Consider the following 26150-nt stretch of genomic DNA (forward strand, 5'->3'; position numbering starts at 1 on the left):
AAAAAAAAAATTAATAAGTTCAAGCCATAGATGGTGGTGTATGCCTGAAATGTCAGCACCCAGAGGGTGCTGTGCCGGGCCAGCTAGGATTATATAGCGAGATCCTGTCTTTGTGGAAGAAAAGGAAGAGAAAGACTTCTGATTCTCGGTTACTTAACTTGGTAGTTCAAATTATATTAGTTTTAAGAAATGAATCTGACAGCGACTAAAACCATAACCTGGCACTGTAGCCATCACATTTCTTAAAGTAACAGACAAAGATCTTTTAATTTATTATAGAACCTCATATACTAAAGAGAGATCTTGAGCTATGTTTATCGTTGAGGGTAGCCTTGAACTCCTCATTCTCTTGCCTCTGCAACCAACCCTGGATTACAGGTATGAGCCAAGAACAGGCTCTTGTTTTCTCATGTAAATGGTAAAATATAAGGCAAAAAATTTAAGCGCTTTATAATAAGTCAACTAACTCTTTAGTATATGAAATGTGATCGTTTCTTTAACATACTTTTGTATGAACATATATACATGTCAAATATGGCTTTATGTGTATGAGTATATTTACATCCATACATACGAGCCCAAAGAACAGACCATGTGAAATCCCATGATAAGTATATTTTAACATGTCCAGGTACTTGATGGGCATCGCATTATGGACTTTACAAACAGGAAAGGCCCCTCTAAGTAAATTGACTGGTTTGGTAGGTACAAAACTAACAGTTTGGATATGGACTGAGCAGTACAACAAGGTTTACTTTCCCTCTGTCTCTTTTGGTGTAAGCTATGTCTGCTACCTTGAGTATATGATAGTGCTCTCTTATCTTGCTCTTACTAAGAATCACTGCATTATCTGTGCTTACAATACAGATCACAAAGCAGAAAAGTAGTAACAATTTAGTGGCTTGCATAGATTTATAAATAGAAAAAGTTACAGCCTTCCATTAAAATCAGATCAGACAACATTATATAGCTAAAACTTGCTTCAAGTTATCATTGAAATGGTGTTTGCTTTGAAATACCAAGGGCTTATGGTGGCGATTAACATTAAAAATGATTACAATTGGCCAAGGAAAGGGAAAAAAATAGCCTGCTAATAGTTGTACTAGTTTCAAGGTAGCTAATGAGCTAATAAAACACATAATTGGAGGTTATACTACCTTGATTACTGCAGATTATACCAATGGGCACAATAATGCCACTAAAGAGGGCATACCAACCACCGCTCATTTGTTAGATGATAAGTGGATTATGTTCCATGAAAACAATGACCTAAGGAATATATTAAAATGTGCCACTGTTCAAGTGTGATGCTCGAGCACCAGACAGCGGGCAGAGTCTTTGACTTTGTGAGAAGTTAAACAAATACTAAAAGAATGACAAAAAAAAAAAATGTAGAAACGACATTGAAATCAGAGCTGGAAGATGTCAGTCCCCATTACAAAACTAGCTAGTCTCCATATCCAAGCACATGTGTTTGAGAATTTATTTTCCAATTTGAAGAAAGCATTTCTAAACATCTGCTACATGAGCTTGGATGATTCTGAATGTGTAATGCTCTAATGATGATTAGCTATTGGCTAGTGTTCAGGATTTTATTGAACTCATTAATCTAAGAAAAATAAATATAATTGTAACAGTAACATAGTAACATTAAATGTTGGCTGTGCCTTTTTTTCCTTGTGGTTTTTTTTTTTTTTTTCAAATAACCACTATCAGGATGAGGCAAGACACAACAGGCATGTCTGTGTAATGTGTGTGTCTTTGTATTCACTTTCCTCCTCAAAAGAGCTCCAGGCAGGGACCAGATATGTCTAAAAATGACACAGATGTCAGTCTCTGAAACTCAGTGAACCACACTGTGACAAAATTTCCCTGCACCTAGAAATGTTAACCTACAGCTTGGGGCTACTGTTCTTATGCTACAAGATGTGGAGAAATTAAAGCACATAATACCACAATCTAATGTCAATACTTAGCTCTGTGGGATTACATCATGGCCTTCATATATGTGCATACACAGTTGCTGCTATGGATACACATTTCATACATCATAAAGTTTAAACCTTAACCAAAAGCACAGATCATTTTAAAATGCAATATTTCACATTCAGTTAAACAGCATCTTATTTGGGGGAGTACAGATTTGCAATATGAACACTGACAAATCCTTTCAGAATTTCAAGTTACTAGTTAAGCATCAAGCTGAATAAAGGGGAAATTATTTTAAAATCTTATTTAATTCAAGGTGATACCCCTTATAAACTGAACCTTTAAGAGGTAGAACCACAGAGGTGTCTAGTCTCTTACTTATGAAAAATGGACAGCAATGTCTATATAGTATTTAGTGGGTGATTTAAAGATAAAAATATATACCTCACAAAGAACATATAGTCAACAAAGTTTATTGTTTAATAATTTTAACAAATACATCTATAAGATTTATTACATACTTTTCAGACTTCCTCAAATAGACTGATAGCAATTTATCATTCCTTCGTTAGTAATGGTCATTATTTCAAAGGCAATTAGGATGCTCTTGTATATTATTATCTCCAAGGACAAAGGAGCGGGCTGTGTGACCCTATTTACTCTCATCCAGTCTTTGCTCGGTGAATCAAGTTCTCACTTTGATAATAATGTTGACATCTCATCTGCCTGCCGCCTTTTGTGTCCCAAAAGATAAAAGTCGACTTCCTAATCTGTGTATCAGTTTCACATAAAATAATCAGAATTGAACCTGAGTGGATTGATAATTCCAAATCTGTAGATATATTTTCTTACTGTAAGGACCTAGAGAAAGCAAAATGCTACACTTTCTTGTGGCTAACTTCTCCCTTACCATTTTTATTTACTTTGTTCAATTTAGGCACAGCTAGAAAATTATAATCACAAAGAGTACAAGAAGTAAATCGAATGTATGAGTTAAAAGCCTTTGGAGCTATGATGAGCTCAGGTTATTCCTGGGGACACAGAACAGTACATATCACACATGCGTGCTTTCTGCCATACACAGCGCGTGCATGGGAAAATGCATCAGAACCGACACCACAACAAAATGCCACAGCCTCCCTTTTGTATCCGCCATCCAGTCTTTTCCTGGTCTGACATGTTCTCCTACTCTGATCCTGGAGTTTCATGCTTCTTCACCTTTCACCTCCAACATCACCTCTTCTGCCTTCATTAGCGGATTCTGACTTCCTCCAGGGTAACGCTCTTTGAGGATTTACGAGAGTGAGGGCCCCAGAAGGTTTCCTCTGTTTAGAAGGTCCCTGTGTTTATAGAGGATTGATTCAAAGTATTCACTTCTGACAAAGGCCATAGCAGAGATGATTAGGGAAGCCTTTAGATTTAGCCCAAAGAAGACAAAAAACGCAATCAAGAAATTGACAATGCCTTCTAAACACAGAAAGGTTCAAGACAATTCCCACAAAGCTGTCTGAGATTTGAGCTTCTTTTTGCTTAATACACCTTTAAGGCCAGAGATCTGAAATGGGAAACCAAATCTCCCTTTTATGGCTGCAACAAATGGGCCAGCCATGGTAAATACATCATTGATTCTTTCTCACAAAGAGATACTTAAATGCAGGGTGCAAGGAAGAGGAGCAATTTCCTTCGACTTAAGGTTTGTTAAAGGAAATTTATGTTTTTAACATGCACTGCAAACACGGAAAAACTGATTGTACCATCATCAGCTTTTAAATCAAAACAGCTTGCTATCTGGTAAAGACAGGCGTACCGGTCGATTTATTTCATAAAACTTTATGTACAAAGAGACAGTGTCTATGAACTTAATGGAGAGAATATTGAGTCTGGAAGGGTAATTTTTATTACAGTTTATGGTGGGATTATCCATACTCCACACTTTCCAGATTTTATGGTAGCACAATGCTGATGTGGTTAACTGTAGTATGGGAGGAGGCATAATTTCTTTCACCCTGACTGGGAAATAAAATTGGCATAACTATTATATATGTTACATAAGAAACATCACTGATTCTATTAATTATATGGGTCCAATTAAAACCTCTTTATCATATGTCCACAGGTAAAATATTTTACTCAGCAAAAGAATAGGCGAGGACTGACTATAATTTCCATAGAGCAGTCTTTTCGTTATGACTCTTATGAAATCTTTAGGGAATTTCTCACTCATAGAAGTCCAGCTCCAGAAACCATTAAAGCCTGCATTATATTAATTATCTATAATATAATACCAAATATTTTTTCTTAATACTAGGCACTATAGACTGAAACGAACTCAAGGAGAATGCAGAAACAATATATTCTCAAGAACCCAGAGGACTCCAAATGGATCATGGGCATAAGCAGTAAAAGCCTTGAGGATGGCAGACATGTATTTAGCAAATACTTTAAAGTTTTTCCTGTGTCTCACACAATGTATAAGGTCTTGAGACACAGAGAAAAGAAGTTATGGAGAGAGAAAGAAAGAATTGAGGTGGCTTTGCAATTTGGTATGCACCCCCATGAAAAGGCATCATTGAACCAAGACTTTGGCACGAGACCCTTTCTTCATGGACAAAGGCAATGCAGCATTACAAAAAGCCATGGCACATGGTGGGAATATGAAGTATCTTTGGTGGAGGCCTAACAGACTGAGTTGGAAGAAGCTAGCTGGCATTTATGTTGAGACTCCTTCTACTTCATCATACAAAGGAAGATTTCTCTTTGGTTTGGAGTTTGAAGTTTGGGACTGTAGGTCAGCGCTGGCCACAGAATTTTTTCATACTTCATCACCCCATATACTCCAAGTTAGACCGATTCATTCTGATGTTCACATATCTCTTTTATAAGTGTCTACTGAGCTTCTACTGGTATCATCCACAGCACTGGAGAAACAGGAAGAAGTACAGCTTAAATTGGATATTTCACAACCCTTACCTTTCTAGGAAGAACTTTGTTAGGTGACCCCCCGCAATGTCTTATATCATAGGAATGAGGATTTATAGCAATCACAAATTATAATTCATCAACTATATAATTATCAATAGAAAAATGTATTATTACCAGAGATGACACTACTAGATCTTTTTTTTTTTCCTTAGAAAAGTTGGGAACACGTGTCCTTCATAGGGTTCCATTAAACTTCCATCCAGTTTCTAGTAAATTACAGTCCTGAGCTGTCAAAAAGTTTCTCTGATGCGTTTTGAGAGATAACCTTATTTTTCTTGGGTATGTCAAGCTTACCCCCTGTCTTCCTAAAGATGTAACGCTTTGTTTTCCCTTATTTTCTCCATGATGATGACTTCCTTGCCCAATGGGTTCAGGTCTCTGTGAAACTTGCTAATAGCATACAAGTTGGCATACCTGTGCTTTATTGTAGTGAAAAATAGAAGGTATAGGTTTCAAATGTACAGAGATAAAACAGAGTATTTTAACTTTACTAAGCAAAGAACAGTGTCTAAGATAGGAATATGGGGTGAGTGTGCAGAAGCCACACTTTTTCTTTCTGAACCAAATTAAATAAGGGCATTCATATACTAGAACTCTAAAAATAAGATATATGTATATGTATTCAAGCTCAAGTTTGAGTTTTTCTTTGCTTTTCACTTTTATTCAGGGAGGGGTGGGTTGAGACAGGGTCTCATGCAGCTCAGATTGGTTTCTAACTTCTTATGTAACTAAAGATGACCTTTGACTCCTGCCTCTGCTGCCCTAAGTTTCATTTCTAGTATTACAGACAGGCGCCATCAAACTGAAATTTTCTTAGAAGGGACTTGTTGCACTTTCCTATGGCTCTGAAGTAGCTGGCAAAATCCAGGCACCATCCTGGGCAGGAAAAGTATCTTGAGTTACATAGTACCCTTGACTCTTTCTGCATACGTTTTCTAAGATTTTACCACTAGATGGCAGCACAAAGACTCTGTTATTAAAGGTAAGTCTCAATTCAGTAAGACTTCTGGTGCAGATTTGGTGAGATATGCAAGGGAAAGAGAAATTGAACCACAGGGAGAAAAAAAAATGGTAGCCAGGAATAATGAGACAGGCTTGTAATCTCAGTACTCGGGAGGTGGAAGCAGGGGGATTAGTTGTTCAGGGACTGCCTCTGTTACATGAAGAGTTTGTGGCCAGTCCCCAGTCTAGGTTACATGAACCCTGTCCCAATCCCAAATGGATAGAATGGTGAAGGATGGAGGAAGGTAAAGAGAGCTTAGAGAAAGAGAAAACAGAGAAAAATCCCCAAGGAGTCTCTTTCAAACACTGGTACTGGTAAGATACATATGTTCCAGCAAGGACAGGACACATCTACCGCCATCCTCACTTCAGCCCGACTCAGCACACAGATACACACACACACACACACACACACACACACACACACAAGTAGGTTAATTGGCACATTTCATGAATTAATATTTATTTGGGAGATATTCTCAGATTAATTTTTTTTAATCCATTCCATTCTATTTTACTTTATAAACTTGTAGTTCTCAGTTTATTTCAAGTTTCCCCAACAGGAAATGCTAACAATATGAACAACAGTGTTTCAGTAGAATATAAACTGCAACCATCATTTTAGAAGTTTGTTTCTTTTTAAATGAACTTTCCTTGGTAGTAGTGAAGGACGCTGGTACCATACAAGTGGTACATAAAACATTTGTTGAATACATAAGTCAATATTTAGGTGAACAAAAGATGGTGAAGCCATCTAATTATAAAAATCATAATTGGCCAATGATCAAAGCAACATTCATCCCTAATAACGGTGGCTGGGGAAAGAATGAAGGATGTGATCTTTGCTTAGTAAATGGCTATCATGCCTTTCACTCATAGATAGACTGGTATCAATTATAGTTTCTCTAAAGAATACAATTAATATATCACTTCATCAATTCTCCTTTAAGAATAGGAAACATAATAAAAGAGCTTAGAAAATATTAACAGAATATTAAATAATAGCTTTGAATAGAAAGAGAATTACTAAGGGAACCAGGAAAGCCGAGGAGCACAAAGGACCACCAGCAAGCTGTAAATTATTAAAAAGCCAATTTAAAGCATTGCTTGTGGTGATTCTCAGAGCAAGTTCACCTCTTGGAGAGTACAGTCTCCCTGCTCAGGTTTGTTCCTACAAGGCCTTAAATGTCACTGAGTCAACTGTTTGCTAAACATTTGTCTATTTGCCACATAATAAATATATATTTCTTGTAATGAGTGGAAATGTCCAAATATCAAAATAGTTCTATAAACAATGCCATCTGATGTAGAAATAGAATTCTTCTAGTATATAGCATTCACTGGACTATGCGAAATCAGAAGATTATATGTAGGAATATTATCTTATATAAACTGAGTGTCTAATATTCAGTATTCTAAATGTCAGGGAAAACTCAGGTGGGAGAGCCATGAGGATTCCATCGGAATACTATATTAGTAGAATGTGACATTCTAGGCAGAAATCTATTGAAACATGAATTAGAACACTTTTTTCATGAGAGAAACTTGTTCTGGGCAAATGAATATGGCATGGGAGGCTATTTTATTCAATAGCTCTTAATAACACGCTATAACAGAATGAATTGAAAGCCTATTTTGTCAGCCTCCAGCATGAGCTACCCTACCTAACAAATACATTTGTCTCCATCCTTGGTCCTTTAGGTAACATCCACCTCTTCAAGCTGACCACCCAAGGAACTACTGGTTCCTCTCCATCCTGTCTTTGTTTTGTATTTGTATTGGTGACTCACTCAGAAAATTGGGAGGCCAGTTGCAGTCATTTGCGGGCACTATTCCATGTGTGCAGAGCTCACCCACAGGTTTATCTTTTCTGCTAATCTCTAGAAGCGATACAGACAGCGTATGTAGCCTTTCTGAGCCACATATCATCACTGACTCTGAGAACTAAGCCAGCCTGTGCAAGACGAAGCCGTGGGACTGACAGATTGGAGAGGATTCAGATAAACAGGAGCACAAGATGCCAAGTTTTTGGTGGAATCTATTCAACCTCATGTGCATACCCAGAAGTTAAAAAAATAGTTAAGTTTCAATTCAGCATTAAAACTCAAGTTTCAAAAGAGCAATAAATCACCAACTTATCCCAAGAGAATAAAGCATTCTGAACTCCTAGTTAAATTTTTCATGACCACAGACTCGCTGCTGTCCTCTCACTAATAAGTTCTGGCCTTTGTTTGACACTGGTGATAGTGAAACACTCCAGTCTCATCAAAGTCTCTGTTTAAGAATAATAAACCCAAGGACAGCAAGACTCCAGTCACATTTCCCAAGAAAGAACATTAAAACATAAGCTAAGGGACAGGACGACTGGGTTTATTCACAAAAATCTAGTTCACCATTCACATGTAAGATCTAAGTCTGTATTTTCTAAGTCTATAGCTATTAGCTACTGTATATAAATAGAGTAAGTAGAAAACATTTACCAAATGAGGAGGGAGCAGCAGTCACTCAGAAGCCAACTGTACACACAGGCACAAGTCAGCTGCCTGCGACTATTCTGGTCCTATGGACAGATGACACCAGGATGTCACTGAACGGTGAACTAAAAGATGACAGTCATGTGTAAGGTGAACAGCAGAAGCAAAGTGTAGGACAAGAACTATGACCTAAAACAAGGAATCCCTGTCAACAGGTGGTTGGCTGACAGCAGAGAAACGATGTGACGAGACCAGGAACTGTGAAATGGGGAGGACTCAGTGTGCTAAGAGCTAGGGTCAGCTCTTCCAACAAGCTTGACGGCCATCACTTGGACGGCCAGATTTCCTTTCACACGTATAAATGGCAGAAGACTAAAAATAAACGTGTGGCTTCTTTCTGCAGGTTGCTGAGAAAAGCAACAGCCTGCAGGAAGAAAATGGGGGTGAGGGTAAGTATCACAAATTTGCCTGTGGCCACAACCCTCTGAAAGTGCTGAATGGATTCTATGAACATAAGTAGTATTTTCGGGGGAGGGGGTTTCTTCAGTGTGTCAACATCTAAGTAGAATGACCAAAGAAAATGTACCTCCAAACTGGCATAGTTTCTTAATGGCAGAATCGACTTGCTCTAGTCAGCTATGTCGGAAAAATATATTTTATTGTCAAGCATCTGATCATGTGTTTTAAATCATACATAATGCACTTATGGGACACAGTAAGTTATGTTTCCAAATATCACACTATTTCAACAATAAATCTTAATGGAGTAAAAAATTTTGTGTAATCCCGGTAGATTCTGGTGCTGGTTTTGAACGGGCTACAGGAAAATAGAGCTGGGCTCCTTCCCTCTCTGTGACCTACTTCTCATTGTCACACAGGCTTCTTAGTGCTGGGCGGGGCTGAGGAGAAGTTAATGTGAGGGACACACAGAAATATCTGGCAATCTACGTAAGATAATAAAGACGAGGAGAAAGCAATTAGGGAAGGAAATCATCTAACTGCGACACAGAAACATACCCAGTCCCACCCCCTAGCTGCACCGGGCCTCTTCAGGTCTGGTCACCTTCAAAGTCGTTGGCTGATCACACCCTTCTCTTATTCTTGAGCATTAAGGTCACCTGGTCCTCTCACAAGAAGGAGAAAGGACCGACTCAGATATTGGATATTGGAGAAAATCTGGATTTTCTGAAACTGGTCATGGCATTTTCCTTTAATTATCTTGAATTCTAAAATGTAGTTACCTATTAATATTAAAATATTGAAAATGCCTTTTGTAAATTAGAATAGGTTATTTGGGGTTTATTGCCTACTTTGAACTACTGTGTGTACTACAAAAAGGTAGTTGTGAAAGCATTTGATCTCTATATTAGTTTTAGTATTATTTTTATAATTATCAATAGAACCCAAATAAAAAGTTTATTTAACTTTCATTTGCTTTCATTAATAATCCCAGATCATTGTTTTGGGTCTTTTTTACAATTATAATTATTAGTGGAATCTGTATTTTACTTAACTTTTATTGTTATGTTTTTCACTGTCAATCATAGATCATTATTATCTGCTTTTACATTTCCTCTCATTTTTCATTATGCATCTTCGTCCTAACAGCTTTGTCAATACAACAAATCAATGCTAGGATATAAATTAATTACTATAAAATACGGGTTACTCCACAAAATAATACAAGCCCTCACATGCAACTAAAGACTTCGTTCTTACAATTTTCCCTTCCACAGAATTAACCACCATTATCTATTTCAAACTCTCTACTGGATTATTCTTGAGAGCACGCAGATACACTATTCTGTGCCTGCCATAAGTCTCTTCATGGAGAGTAGGAATGCCTCCCCAAGTATCATTGCCCATCTCTACAGCTCTTCAGAAAATCATTCCACTGATTGAATCTCACTTCCCTCACTTCTCTTCTGAACAAGAACCTATTTCAGTCCTTCGTCTTCTCACTTCATGGACACGCTGCTCATCATCGGCAAGGAACTCACCCCCTTCTAACCCACACCTCTCAGCTTTCCTCTCAGGCCCTGGACAGTATTTACTAGTGAGGGGAAAGTCCATCTGTCAAACACCCTCTTTTTCACATTGTCCTCGATGTCCTCACCTTTTCCCACAAAGCTCTCCAGCAGATTGGCATTGCTGGGTCTCTTTTCCCTTCTTGACTTCTCTGGTGTCTCTCCCTAACCTCTGAAGTGTGTCCAGTTTGCAGCCCAGGGTAGTTATGTATGTGGTCCAACATATTTATAGATTACAATGTCATGTCTCAATGTGAAAAGGCTAGATAAGGACTGGAATATGGCTCAGTTGAAAAGCACTTGTCATGGAAGTGTGAAGAGCAGAGGTTGGATCCCCAGAACCCATCCACATAAAAGCCAATAATAGTCTTGGCTGAGAGGCAGAGACAGGGGGCACCTGGTGCAACCTGGCAATTTAGACTAGCTAGAATCTGTTAGCTCTGGGTTCAGTGAGAGACCCTACCTTAATAAATAGAGTGAAGAGTAATCAAGGAAGACATTTGATATCAACTTTGGGACTCTACGCTCACATGCATGCACACCACATGTAGGCACTCATAACACACACACAAGCATATGCCAAAAGTAAAAGTTTGGATACATGCCTGTCCTGTTTTGGCTCTCATCCCAGATGATTCATGGCAGTCATTATTAAGCAACAAATATCTCCTGTACTCTAATGGATTCCAATGCATTTCCATTTCCAATGGTTCTGCCTCCTCCTTCAGAAGCCCAGGCTCATTTGTCCAACTATCATTTCAAGTGTTCTAGTCAAAGGTAGAGCAGGCATGTTATGCTGAATAGAGCACACCCCAAAGGGATTTCCGTTACATTCATACTCCTCCTTTCTTAGGAAAGATCAGCATCATTTACTCAATAGTTCAGCCACAAGCTTAGAGGATACCCCTACTTCGCATCTTTCTTCATATCCAATTCCAATCCATATGGCAGTAGTCCTGAGCCAGCCCCCCATTTTCACTCCTGCCCCATTTTCTCTACTGTACGCAGAGTCTCCATGAGTCTTGCAAAACAGTGAAGATCACGACTTACTTCTGCACACATGTCCAATTCTAGTGGCTTTGCATTACATTTAGAACAAAAGCCACCTTGGGATTTAAGGTTCTAACTCCCCCTGTTCTGGCCCTGACATGTCTTCAGTGCTTATCTCTAACATTTTCCACTGCTTGTGCACTCCAGGAAACAGTCTTCTCCGTCCCTCATCACACAGGTGGTACTCAGCTGAGACTTCAGATCTTTCGGGAATTGTCTTTTGCAGATATTACGTGCACAGATGATTTCTCAATGGGCTTCCTCAATTACCCCTAATAGCGAGCCCTTCTCTTGCTAACTTCGTCACATCCTTTTGTGTCTCTGTAGCACCTACAATGCCTGGCACATGCTCATCACCCTTCCTATTGAAATGTAATATTCATGGCAGCAGGGCCTTGCGCATCTTCGAACTGCAGTTCTCAGCACTGTGTTTGGCATATAGGAAATGCACATTATGTAGCAGAAGGGAGGAGAATTCTGCTTTCCCTCTCATTCATAACTTTTCCATCAAGCTACTAATTGAACCAAGCACAACCTTGCCTCTGATTTACTCTGATGCTATATGGTGTTCTACTACTAAGTAGCTACAACAAAGCAAAACAGAATGATGAAAATTCCATGGTAAATATGTCACAACTTTTCATAGGCTCGACAGAAATTCCTAGAGTTATTATTTAGAGATAAGACAACCACTTGAAGGTTGTAGCTTCCACAGTAACAAAACACTCTTCTACGTGGATGAGTTGTGGCTCCTTCAGCCTCCCATGGGAGGGTACATACAGCTTGTCCTCAGTAGACCTCTCAATCCTTGCTCTCACAGCTCTATTCTGAAGTATGTCTATTTCCTGTACCTCTCAGAACATTTTCCCAGCTTGCTTCCTATTTCACATTCCATCCCTGTCCCACTGTGATGCCTGTGTACTCTGGGCTAGCTACTACCTTTCATTCCTCTAGGCCAATACCCTTTCTTCTTTGATGCTCTACTTGAAGCTCTGGCTTCATCAGAAAACATTTTCATGTCCCTTTGCTGTTATCCAGGCATTCTTGGTAGGAATTTTATCTCATCCTTCGCTCAAACCATAACTTCTATCCTTTTATGGAGAATCACAGTCAAGACATTTCTTCTTTCCATAAAGAACTGTGCTCTGTGCCAATACTTGTTGTCAAATACAATTTTATTTATTTATAATTCTAATTATCTTCTTACTGGACAAGTCACTGGCTTATGCAAATGTTTGTTCAGTTCTAACCAGAAGAATGAGTATTTATTTCTAAGATTTCTTTAACTTGATATTATCCGTCAGACTTGCAGATATATCCAGCCTTTTGACACTGCAATGTGATGTTGTCTTCTACAAAATTCATGCTCAAGGATACACAATTTAGTTTCAAAGAAATTGTAAACAACATCTCAACGTTTTAAGTATACTTCCAATTTTGTACTGGGGTGCATCCCTAGCTACTCTCAGCTACATGTGGTCCAGGAGCTTCAGGGTGGATAGAGCAAGAAGCAGTGTGAAAGAGAAACAGTACCAGCTCTGTTTATCATTGTATCCTCAGTGGCAACAATGGCTAGTGCTGAGCTGAGAGATGCTTAGTAGACACTCAGAGGAACACATGGCTCAAGCCACATGATACGTGAGTTTAGATGTGGACATGTATATTCACAGTCTTTTGTGTCACATGATGTGTAGGCTCTACTTCTCTGTCACAGATCATATATGTTATACCAATCTCAAAAGTAAATATCCAGTAAACTCACCTAATTTATATGAGTGAAATTTTATACCTTTCATATTAGCATTTTGGAAAACCAAGTTCCTTAGGGTATTTTTTTTGCATGTATATTTTGTATTTTTTTTTTGCTTCTATACCAAGTATAGAAGCCCTCAGTGGGAAGATAAATAGGAACTCCCTTTATTATTCATCCATTTCAGTACCCAGCTGCATATGTATAAAATAAAGGTTTGAAGGATTACCCAAACACCCTTTCCTCTCCTTATTCTGTGAGGTAGGCAAACCTTTCCACCAGACACTTTTACTGTCCTCTAGTTAATCAGTTAAACAATAAAAGGTTATAAAATGCTATAGCAATATTTGTAGAATATGGTGATTATAAAAACTTAATACGAAGTAATAAAATTTAAAAATGAGATGTTTCCAGACAATTTCTCATACTAATCTCTCATCCCTCATCCTTGCTGTGTCAGCAACTTTGAGAAGTGGTACCCAACCAACTTCTTGGGGTTCATTTCTAATTGAACAACTTCTGTCTTGGATACCACCATCATCATTAACTGTTTTATGAGAAGAAGAAAAGGAAGTGTTGATTATTGCTTGTAATAATAAGGAGAAAAGTAATAATGATAAAATGCAAATGTTGACTGATACTTGGTCAATACTAGGACTCTGTACTATGTTCTTCTATGAAATCGTAAGAAAGTTCATGCTACTAGCCCCATTTTTTCACTGATAAAAGTGAGAATTAAGGCAATAGTTTTGTACAGCTCTAATTGAGAAAAGCAGCATTTTTGCCTCATGTATCTGTTATCTTATAATCCATAGAACGGTTAACTGGGCTTATGATTAAGTACATTTTTATTCATGACATAAAAATTACCAAATAAAACATACCACATGAAACTAATAAAACACACAGAGAACAAATGAAAGCATGAGTCTTTACAGGCTCCTGCAATAGACATTTTCTAGAAAATTAAATTTAAGCCATATATATACATTTTATATGTTATATCTCCTAATTACCAAAAGCCTGTTCTATAAAATGATGATGACAAATAAAAGGTATCTCTTTTGCTCTTTATTGGTGAGTCCAAATTGTATAAAAAGCTCACAAAGAAAGTGATATTTGCATTAAATGGCACTGCAGAATGACTGGACCCTAACATGGACAAATATAGGATTATAACACTTCAGAGACACTGGAGTCTACCATGAACACATAGACACATATAGAGGATTATACAACATACATAATGATGTGCTTCACTACCTGTTAAATGCTAATTCTTAAAAATTTAAAACTATATGTTTAGATAATAAGTAAAACAAATATCTGATTTATCACCCAGTTAGGTTAATTATTATTCAGAGACTTGTTCATTTTACTCAGAGATATGAGCAATACCAAAAGGGTGCAGAAGAAAATAATCCATTTCAAAGCACCTTCATCCCTCTTTTCCTCCACTTTTTCAGTTCAGAGCGTTGCAGAGACCCGTTTCCTGTCCCATGATAGCAGATGATACATCATGTGTGGAGCGGAGAAAGCCCCCGAGTGAGTGACTGTATACTTCGACATGGATGCATCCATGTTACAGACTCCGAGAGCAATCAACTCATGGGAAATTGGCTAAGCTGTTACCCGTATGGGCTTGGCTCAAGATGAATGGCAAAGCTTTCCTCGGGGAGTCTGAGTATGAGTGTTTATGAAAAATTGATCAGTGTGTACAGATTAGCAGCTGTGGCTTCCTCCTCCCGGATGTCCACAGACTGAGCCTGCCCACTTACAGAGACTACGGAGTCTAACGAGCCCCTGGACTGTACCTAATAAACATGCTGAGGTCCAGGTTGGCAGTGGTAGGAAAGCCCGCCCTGATCCCAGCTTTGCTGTGTGTGCCTGTGTGTGTGTCTTTTCTTCATTCCTTCCATACCCCTAGGGAGGGGGCTAGAACCCAAGCCACTCGGGCCTTGGCAGCTGAGATTGTTAGATAAAGCAGGAATGCCTACTTCTCAAACTTGCAAACTGAAATTCCTGAATCAGGAGATTTTTAACTTTGTTAAAACAGGGCAAGTGAAACTTATTTGAGTGCTATGAAGAAATTTAATATTGATAAAATAATAACTTCCAGTGGTGAACACACAGCTCTGTATGGATGTTTATAAACATTCTGCCAAGTTTTCAATCATATATCATTTCTCAATATTGAGTCCTACCTTTTACCAGAAGCAAAACAACCATGTTTCCTAGCATTTTATGAGAAGACAGTGGTTTATGCATTCATCGATCATGTTTTAATCATGGGCCTCAGTAGTAACACAGTGTCAGAGCAAAAAGCAATATTGGGAAAGTCTGATCCTAGAACTGTGTTTGCCGTCTGAATACACAAATATGCACTCAGTTTCATAGGGAGTGAGTCAATACTATGAGACTTCATATTTGCAGAGGGGGGCTTGGTGCTTAGATTTGTATGTAGGAGAGAATAAAGATATGGGATTTACAATTTTTCTATTAAATCTCTGCATAAAGCAATAGCTTACAAGCAGAGTGTAACTCCATATATGGATGCACAGCTACCACAACTAATGAAGTAACTAAATATTATCACATGAGCATGTGACAAGGTATCTTCTTCCCCCCCCCGAAAAATGAGACCCTTAATAATGTATTTTAAAACATTCCCATTCTAACTCACCTTGTTATTTAAAAACCATAGTAACTGAATTAGCAGATGATTAAAAAAAACCCAATCTATATAAAATTTTACAAATAAACGTATTTTTTACAGGTTGTGGCGGTCTGAAAGAGAATGCCCCCCATAGGCTCATATACTTGAATGCTTAGTCACCAGGGAATGGAGTCGTTTGAGCAGGATTAGAAGGATTAGGAGGTGTGGCCTTGTGGCAGGAGGTGTGCTCTTGCTGGAGAGGGTGTGTTGCTGGGAATGGACTTTGAGATTTCAAAAGTCCATGCTAATCCCTGTCTCTCTCTCTCTCTGCTGCCTGTGGATCAGGATATAAAGCTCTCAGCTACTGCTCAAGTGCCATGCTGTTGCATGCTTCCTGCTGTTATGTTCATGGACTAACCCACTGTAAGCCAGTCTTCAATTAAATGCCTTCCTTTATAAATTGCCTTGGTCATGATGTGTCTTCACCATGAACAGAATAGTAAATAAAGACAGGCTCTCATTATATAACATTGGCTGACCCGGACATCTCTATATGTCAGGCTGGCCTTGAACTCTTAGAGGTCCACCTGCCTCTGCCTCCAAGTGCTGTGATTAAAGGGACATTCCACCATGCCTGGCTTAATCATTTTGATATCAATCTAACTTAAAAGGAACTCAAAAATAAGTGTCTAGATCTCAGGCAATTCATCTTCATGGCATTTTATATTACTGTCATCTAAAAAGTTCAAGTCTGAACAACTACAAAAGAAATCCTTATTTACTTCTAAACACTCACAATGACCAAGGTCCATAAAAGATTTCTGAACTTTCATTTCATACATAATTCTACCATGCACAGGCTGCCCCTCCTATTTTTACCATTTAAGGAAAGCATTATTTTGTAAATTTTAAGATATCAAAACTCTGACATGAAATGACTCAGTAAATAAGTATATAGACTGAGTTCAGCTAAGGGAATTGCCATACATATGTGACTGCTCCTAAGCAGGTTTCTACTCAGTGTGGCCAATCAGATGGTCTTCGTGGTTCTACACAGAGATTCTTTGAACATAGTTTCTACACACAATCCAGGTTCCAGTCGATGAAAAAAAAAAGAGAAAGAAAGACAACAGAAAAACACATGGTTTTCTCTAGTGCGAAAACCCAATGAGACTTTGTGTCTCTTACCTTTGCCATGGCTTCTCCCATCCTCCAGGAGCGGCACAACGATAGTGTTGTTCACATTTCCAGGTGACCGTACAGCTGTGTAGACAACCGGCACTGACTGTACCACCACAGGGATTCGATGAACATGACTGAGTTTGTTAGACTGTAAGTTCATGGGACTGGAAGGTGGGACAGGATGAATGATGTGCAAAAACTGCTGGCCGCCCACACCAGATGCAGAGGCAACAAGGGGTCCTGGAGATAACACTGTTGACGAAGACGATGCTGAAGATACTGATGTTATAACAGTGGGGGATGAGGCTGGACGACTAGAAGATGATGAGGAGGTTGAAGTTGAAGAAGGTGAGGAGGCAGACGCTGTCATGGAGACTGGGGAGGATGAAACTGCGGTAGGGGAGGTCCTGGCTTTGTTGATTGACAAGTCCACTGGCTCAGTTTGTGTCTGGAAGTGATCTACAGGCAATGAGTCCTCTGGGGGCTCCCCTTTCACATTATTTAGCAACAGGGGAACAGCTTCCATATCGGGGTAGTTGTGGACGTTTGGAGACTGCAGGGAGAAAATGGAATAGATTTATCATTATTAACGATATATTTCAATAGATGCATGATTTCTTACTTGAAAGCATATTAAATTTTTCCCTATTTCAGTGGGGCCTTAGTTTATTCACCCAAATATTCAAAATTTTTTTCTTTAAATCACAATGATGTGAAAAGCACAACAGAGTAAGAAAGTCTTTCAGCATGAGGACATTTCCATTCCATTGGGAGGACAAACACACAACTCCTTAAGCTACACCCACTGTTTACACAAGAGGTCACAGGAATTTCAAAATGATCAGTGAACTCATATGGAATTTTCTAAAGACAAGCCCGGGGTATCAAGCTTCATCTCAGAATTGTGTAACCAAGACTGATCTAGTTAAAACATCCCTTTGCTCTTCTGAGTCTTGCTGCACTGGGAGTCTGGGTGAGTGTCTTCTGAAGAAGGAAGGAGCGTTTTCACGAGATGAACTGAAGCATCGTCCCCGGCTCTGGAGTTGCACAATGTCATGAATGATTTGACCCTTGTGCAACACGATCCTGATCGAGAGACAAAATCCCATCCAGCAGCAATCTTGGGAAACTCGCTGTGACCTTTCTGCATTTGTGGTCAGCACAAGAGCTACCCGGACATGCTCATTCAGAGAAGGCACACGGAGTTCTCTAGTCTCCCAGCACGGGTTGTCAAGTTACCAAAGTTGAATCATTTGAAATGGTTGAATTCTAACCCTCAGTGCCTGATATGGCGTTTTTTTTTTCCCTCTTAAGATATTGCATGCAATTATGACACTGAAACCTGAGGAAAGTTTTCAGAAAATCCTACACAAGTAATTTTAAGTTGTTTACTCACATTTTGTTTGACTTAAAATGGTGATTTTTATTTAGGTTCATTTGTATTTTTATAAGTTTTAATGAGAAAAATTTAATTATAAACTCCCTACAGTTTAACACACTAATATTCTCAGCACAGTATTAACGGGCACGAGTCCACATCTATTAATTCCTAAGTTGAGCAAGTATATATGAAATGCACACTCCTGGGACCAAAGGGTCCACGTTCTATTGGAGTGTGTGAGTAGAGCCTTGACACAGAGAAGCAGGCCACAGCAGATTATTTGGTTACATCTAATGTAACCAAGTCAACACTCACGTTAGTATTATTCTATTAGATGAAAACCCCAAATTGTTATTTTCAGCTATCTCATGGTATCAGAACAACAGTTATGTTACATCGGTCATTTACATCTTCATTTCATGAAAGTTTTTCATTTGCTATTCTCTTGAAAACATGAAAATGCATTTCAATGTTTTTTTAAATTATTCTTAACAACTTTCATTATACAATATAAATTATAGTTCTGTTCAAAGCACACAAAGGCAGGAGTGCGAGGGCGTTTTATTCAGTCACAATGCAAAGAGAAAGAAAAACATATCAACAGTGGTACCAGAACAAATGAAAGGAAAAATGGGTTGATGTTTTAATGCCTTTTACCTCTTCTTGGCTAAAAGGGTTGCCTGCAAAAGCATATGAACTAGAAATACAAAAGCTGAGTGATCTATAATGCTTCCTGTATGGAATTCTAACTGGGATTTGCACTTTAGGTACTAAAGCAGAGAAACAATTTTATAAACCATCCCAAATGCATTAAGAAACAAACAAATAAACAGTAAAACACTATAAATTTCAATACTTTTTTGCAAATTTGTAGACATTACCACACCTCCTATTAGAGCAGAATGTTGGTTTATTCTTGGCATCATCATTAAAGTTTTGTTTTTGTAGGATAATATGAGTTATTTCTTATCAGTTTATTCATATACAGAAAGTCCTTGATATGCTTTCCTGACAGATAGTAACTGGTTCATAATCCAAAATTTAAATCATTCAATGTATTATTAAACAGTACCAATCTCTTTGAGTACATATACTCTTGATTGGTTATGAATTAGACAAACTAGAGACTCTTAATTGGAAACAATGGTTATTTCTACCTTATGTAGGAACAGACCTTTACAAAGAGAGGGTTGAAGAGTATTTCATCCCTGTAGAAGCAGTTCCAAAAGGAAATGAAATAGTGCATGGGCAGATAATGACAAGGGAAATGGGTCATACAGAGCTTATGGAAAGCGGTGGCTTCCACGGCACCAGGCATCACTGTGCTTTGAAGTATCCCAACTGCTCTGTATTGTGACCAAGAATTCCACCATTTGCATGGCACTATCTAATCCCCAACTGAGGACAATACTTCTTTCATGACCATGGTATAGCATCAGATAATGGCTCCCTCTCTGTCCCACTGGATAGACTAGACTGTTATAGACAAAACATAGAGAACTCCTAACTCTTCCCAGATGCCTGAAAATCATAGCTTTCTTCTATGCTCTGAACTGCTGGATCAAGCACTGGAGGCTTTGGGAAATGATGCATAAATTTATAACCACAAATATCACAGAGACACATGGTACCTTTTCTCTAATATACAGTTAAAATGAAGCCAGTATATTAAATAATTATGCTCAATCAGTATCAAGACAATAAAATCTTTATTGTGCCCTTCATCTGCTTTCAGTGTCGACAGGGCATCCCCAAACCATTACTAATCCCTTGAGACACACAGTGTGGCAAGTAAGCTGTTCAAACTTCCAGCTTTGGGCAGTACACACCTGTTTGTAAAGTCAGCGATGTTACAAGACAAGGCCTCTAAATAGCTATGACATCTCACCCTCCTCGTTTTAAGAAATGGGGAAGACCTCCAAGGCTCAACCCTGGAATCACCATTAGGAATTCATCTCTTTGCTTTCCGAAAGTGGGAAATCGAAACGCATTCATTTTGAGGTTTGGATCCCTAAGTGGGAAGCTGGAGTGAGATGCTGGGAACACATGTGGCTGCCAAGAGGGGAAAGATGGAAAAAGTGCTGAAGAAGCTGAGGATCCCATGAAGGATGGGAGCGGGGCAGGCCTGGAAGGGGAAGGCACATCCAGGAGGCAGCAGAAATAAACAAAGATCAGAAGCTCTGCAGGAGATGCTTCTGTGAAAAGAGCAAAGGAAGAATTGCATGGCACGATTTCACTTCTCCAGCAACTGCTCATTTCTTGACACATCCATGAACATCTATAGCAGTACCGACTAAGTTGTTTTGTGGTCTTCCAATACACAAAGATTTTGGCTTGGGACGCTGTCATATAAGCTGAATTTCACTGTTGATTCCCTTGGTATGGAAGATGGAACTCTTACTACATTCTCACTGGCAAACAAAAACAACCAACTTCCTAATGCCACTGGGAATGTATGGGAATAAAACTGGATTTTTGTCCAAGAGGAATGTAATTTCAGTTTCTGGAAAGTTATATAATACCCCTTGGAAGGGTCCACCATAAAATTTCATCTTTTTAATAATGCTTTAGGAAATAATAGTGTAAATATATACAGAAGTCCAGCAAGATAAATCTAACAATATACTTCACATACCCTAGAAAATTTGCATGCAAGCCAAATTACAAGCAGGAGTACCTATTGCATTATTACTTTCTCCTCATGTCATAAAATTGGTTTTACACTTAAGGATCCACGTGATAAAATGTTACACACAGCATCATAGTGACATGCTCACTTAAGTGTCTGCAGGGGCAGTTGATCTTGCTAATCAATAGCCGTCTCCCTGAATAAACAGTTTAAAATGAAACTTCAGCTTTAGGCATTTTGTTGAAGGAGTGTACAGAGGAGCCCCCAGCCCCTCTATGTTTTCCCCCTTGGAGGGTCCTAGAGATGCTTCACATAGCCAGATATTATCAACAGCTGGATCTTATTCTGGTCTGACATGGGACAAATGGTATCTTTGATTGAGATAAAGTATTTTGATCACCTGCAAATCTTAAAAGAAACAACTACGTGTGGACACCACCCTCTCTTTGAAAACCCCTGAGGAGTCTTCTGGTTGAGGATTTGAACAAAAGGCTATGATATGCTATCCAAGATGTATATGGTGCCTGTTGCTATACCTTTATTGGGACTGGAGAGTTTCAGGAATGTGTTACATACACATAGTACAATGACAGCTATCTAGCTATCACTAAAATAAATTAGGTTTTATGTCACTTTTACAAAAATTTTGAGCAATAATTTCCAACCAACTTTTAGGAAATGTTACAAAATGATTTACCTAACATGTCTGCTACCTAGGAAACAAATCTTTTGTAGGTTGTTCTGAAATAGTACAAAAAGAAAGTGAGACTTGGAAAAGAAGTCCAAAGATTTGAATTCATGGCGTAACCCAGTTTACTTTTTATCAGTAGTGTCATGTTGAATTCCCTAAATTTTAGGATTTCAGATAAGAAAAGAGGACTATTAGTCCCAAATTTGTAAAATTGCTCTGAAGAAAGAACTGATGGCATCAAGCTCTTGTAACAGTAAAAAGAGACTCAACTGATCAATTTTTTTCTTCTTGGAGGTAAAAACTGCAAACGAAGCCAACATATTGTGACAAGTACCTCAGAGCTGAGTGATTCAACCTATTCCAGTGCAAGATTACAAAAGGGCTCACTGAAAAGGTACAGGCCTTGCAAAGCAAGGAGAAACACTTTACAAAATAGAATAAGCTGTCCTCGGGACGTCATATGGTCAAAAATATCCTGAATATTTCATCTTTTTTTGATTAGTCAGATTGATCCATAAGAAAGCCATGTCATAGCCGCTAGAACACATTTTATCTGATTGATTCCTCAATGCTACAATATGAACAACTGCAAAGAGCATGGTTGCTTCTTCTCTCACAGCAGGAATTTAGTTTCTATGAAGTTCACAATGTGTCTCAACCCTTAGACATGTGGCTGGAGAGATGACTTGGTAGTTAAGGCTGTGTGCTACTCTGTAGTTCAGTTCCCAACACTCACAGCAGGTGGTCCACGGCCACCTGCATCTTCAGAGCCAGAGACTCCAGAGCCCTCTGTGGGCTCCCTGGGTACCTTCACTCATGTGTATGCGTGTGTTTACAATTTTTTACACCTTTTTTCAAGTGTTTAAAATTTATTTTGTTTTTCCTGCGAAAAGTAACTAAACTGAACCGATACCTGTGGTTATTTGATGTTTTATACTGCATTATTTAAAATACAACTATATTTTAATTAAAGGGCTATTTTTAAAATAGAACATCCATAGAAGCTACATACCTCAGATTTTTCCCCTTAATCATGCCTGATGTGAGCACCCTGTAACTCTGGCTGACTATTTTGCTCCCAGTATAAAGGCCATTATTCTCCATCTGTGGCTATACCACATACTTCAATTTTCCCTGTGTTCTGTTATTTTACTGAAAATGAAGTCTATTTGTTATACTTTCTATTGCATATGTCCTGATGCTCATTAATTTGTCTTGTTTTCAGAGATTTATCATTTTCATGAGTTCAAGGGCAAAGTGGTAAACATAAATACCATAAAAACATATTTATAAAATAAGAAGAAATAAAGTATACTTGTAGTGACATATTGTATACCCTAAAAAACTTGCCTGAGGATCCTAGGACAAAGCCAGCCAGTAGATTAGACACAGAGGTCAGGCAGTGGTGGCACACAGCTTTAATCCTATCACTCAGGAGGCAGAGAACTGTCTGGATCTCTGTGAGTTCAAGGCCACACTGGAAACAGAGCCAGGCAGTGGTGGCACACACCTTTAATCCCAGTACTGGAAAACATATACACCTTTAATCCCTGGAAGTGACTTCTGGGCAGAGAAAGGTATTTAAGGCTCGAGGAAACAGGAACTCACTTTCTTGAGGCTGAGGATTTCATAGAGGGAAGAACTAGTGGCTGGCTGCTCTGCTTCTCTGATCTTTTAGCTCTCATCCCAACATCTGGCTCTGTTTTTTTTTTTTTTTTTTTTTTTTTTTTTTTTTTTTGTTGTTGTTGTTGGTTTTCTTTGTATTAAAAGACCACCTAATATTTCAACAACAATACTAAAGAAAGATCAACTGTCACTTCTCTAATGCCATTCATGAGAGTAAGAGGGAGTGATTCACACGGTCCTACTCTGATAGCTGATACTCAAATTGTTGACAAAGTTATGCACTGTGTGGAATACTTGAATGAATATTTAAGTAAACTACTTCATATCAAAATCTCAGTTGACAATGCATGAAGTGATTCTTCAAAAAATCCAGGGCAGGGCTGGCAAGATGACTTAGCAGGTAAGGGCGTTCCTGGCTCTGTGCTTTTAGTCTGTCAAATCCACAGTGGTGGAAAAAGAGAATTCACTCCCTCAGGTTGTCTTCTGATTTGTACATGTGCACAGTGACACACACACTTTAAAAATGAAAATCCATAACATGAGAATAATATAATGATCCTTGTGCCTTTGTTTATTTTTAGTGACTTTTACTCCTGAACTGAGAACGTGAACCTTCGAAAATCTTTTAGTACAATCATTCCAACTGTTCCCAGCTGTTTCCTTATTTTCTGGTTGTTACATTTCCCATGAATTTTATCTTGGGGTTTTCTTAAGTTACATCATTTACCCAAATCAATCAGAATCAACTGCACTCTTAAACTCTAGTGAGGCCGGTTGAATGAAGAGAAAGAGAGGGGATTTTGTTTATGCAGTTTTCAAATTAACAGCAGACATCCCTAAGTACCAAAAAGATGGACAAGCATGTTCAGACATAAATGTCAATATTATATGTAAATACAAATAGCAAAGAAAAGAGAGTGGTAGCCTAACTTAATTGATGAATATGCATTACATTTGTTACAAAAGAATATGGCTTTTAAGATAGTTTGTGCTTTAAACTACTTAAATTCTTTCCATCTGGTAAAGTTAGAGGAAGCACTTATCTACAGTCAGCCAGTGGTCAACTTGACATACCTGTGAAGAAGAACCTTCACTGAGGAATTGCCTGCATCTGACTGGCCTGTGAGCATGGCTGGGGGGCATCTTCTTGACTGCTAACCAATGTAGGAGGATCCAGACTACTGTGGGTAGTACCATTCCTAGGCAAGGAGGCCTGCGCCATATAAGAAAGGTAGCTTGGCAAGCCAAGGAGAATAAACCAGTAAACAGTGTTTCTCCATGGTCTCTGTTTCAGTTCCTGCCTTGAGGTCTTGCTTTGGCTCCCTTCCATGATGGACTGTAACTTGTTAGTCAAATAAGTCTTTTCCTCTCCAAGTTGTCATCTTTAGGATTTTATCACAGTAACAAAAAAAAAAAAAAAAAGAAGAGCACATCCAAAAACAAAGTACAAAAAAAAAAAAAAAAAAAAAAAGAACAACAACAACAACAAAAAAAAAACCCTGGAAAGTTCATTTTCTACTGCCTAACAATTGTTTTTTCAACTCAAGATTGTCTCACAAAGAGTGTCGAGAAAATGTTTTCCTCTCGTATCTAGTGAAACTTTAATATCTTAGTTCACCTGATGAAAAATAATATCCATTTAAAAATAAGAACAAAAGAATTTCTAATTATTAGTGGAAAAAATAAAATTACCTCCTTTTAAATCTATAAAGGCTGTGGTAGTAGTTTCTGATATTAATTTTGCAAATGTCAGACAAAATAACATTAAGGTCTTCTAAGAAGTATGAATAATTGAATTTATTTTAAAAATGAGTTCATTGTATTTTCATATGTGAAGATTATACACCATGACCAAGTTGTCTTTCTCTCTGATACAAAGATGGTTCAACATATTCATGTCAATAAATGTAATAAAACACACAAATGGATTTAAAGACAAAAGTCAAATAAATATCTCAATAGACACAGAAAAAGCCTATGACAAAATTCAATGTAGCCTTCATGATAAAAGTCATAGAGAATGCAGGACCAAAAGAAACATATCTCAACACAATAAAAGGTATGTATGAGAAACCCACAGCCAACATCACCCTAAATGGAAGCATGCTTGGAACAGTCCCATTGAAGTCAGGACCAACACAGATTTCCACTATTCACACTCCTTTTCAACATCATGCTCAAAGTCCTAGTTGGAGCAATAAGGCAAGGGAAGGAAATTAAAGGGAAACAAACAGGGAAAGAGTCAGTACATCTTTAGACTTAGAGAATAATTTGGCAGAGTACGTGAGATGCACATGCTCCTTCCATGCATAATTTCTTCTGTTATCAACATCTTGCATTGATGTGGCCCACTGGGGATATGTAATGACAAAGAGTTCACGATACTTTTATTATAGATTATAATGAACTCCTACATTGTTAAGCATAGTCTCTAGCTTGTGTTATGGCTCAGTCTGTATTGAAATGTCCTATGAGTTTTGACAGTGATGTGTATCTGTTATACAGTTTCATGCAGTAGTGACTCTGCATCCAAGTCCACTGTGTTCCACCTCTTTATTTCTGCCTAGCTGCCCCTCTGCAGAACCCTTACCAACGACCTGTTCTACCTCATCTAAAATATCATACCTTTGTCTTCGTGGAGGAAAGCAAGACATACCAGTCGGGAGGTAGCTTGGTGAGTAAACGCGCCTGCTATGCCCGCATGGGGACCTGAGTTTGATTGCCCAAAACTCACATAACGCTAGTCCCACAGCAGGAGGGTCTGTGACACC

General features: G+C 38.4%; 1 protein-coding gene across 7 annotated transcripts in view; it reads right to left on the minus strand.

The window, feature by feature from the left end:
* The window catches only part of Klf12 (KLF transcription factor 12), a 433603-nt gene that overhangs the window by 145561 nt on the left and 261892 nt on the right, over positions 1-26150 (minus strand). For all 7 annotated transcript variants that reach the window (XM_042285277.2, XM_042285279.2, XM_076545456.1 and 4 more), the window contains one exon: positions 17059-17605. In XM_042285277.2, the coding sequence (XP_042141211.1) occupies positions 17059-17605 (547 nt within the window). The remainder of the gene's footprint in view (positions 1-17058; positions 17606-26150) is intronic.

This window comes from Peromyscus maniculatus, chromosome 9 (genome assembly GCF_049852395.1).
Source record: "Peromyscus maniculatus bairdii isolate BWxNUB_F1_BW_parent chromosome 9, HU_Pman_BW_mat_3.1, whole genome shotgun sequence".
In the NCBI taxonomy this organism is placed as follows: domain Eukaryota; kingdom Metazoa; phylum Chordata; class Mammalia; order Rodentia; family Cricetidae; genus Peromyscus; species Peromyscus maniculatus.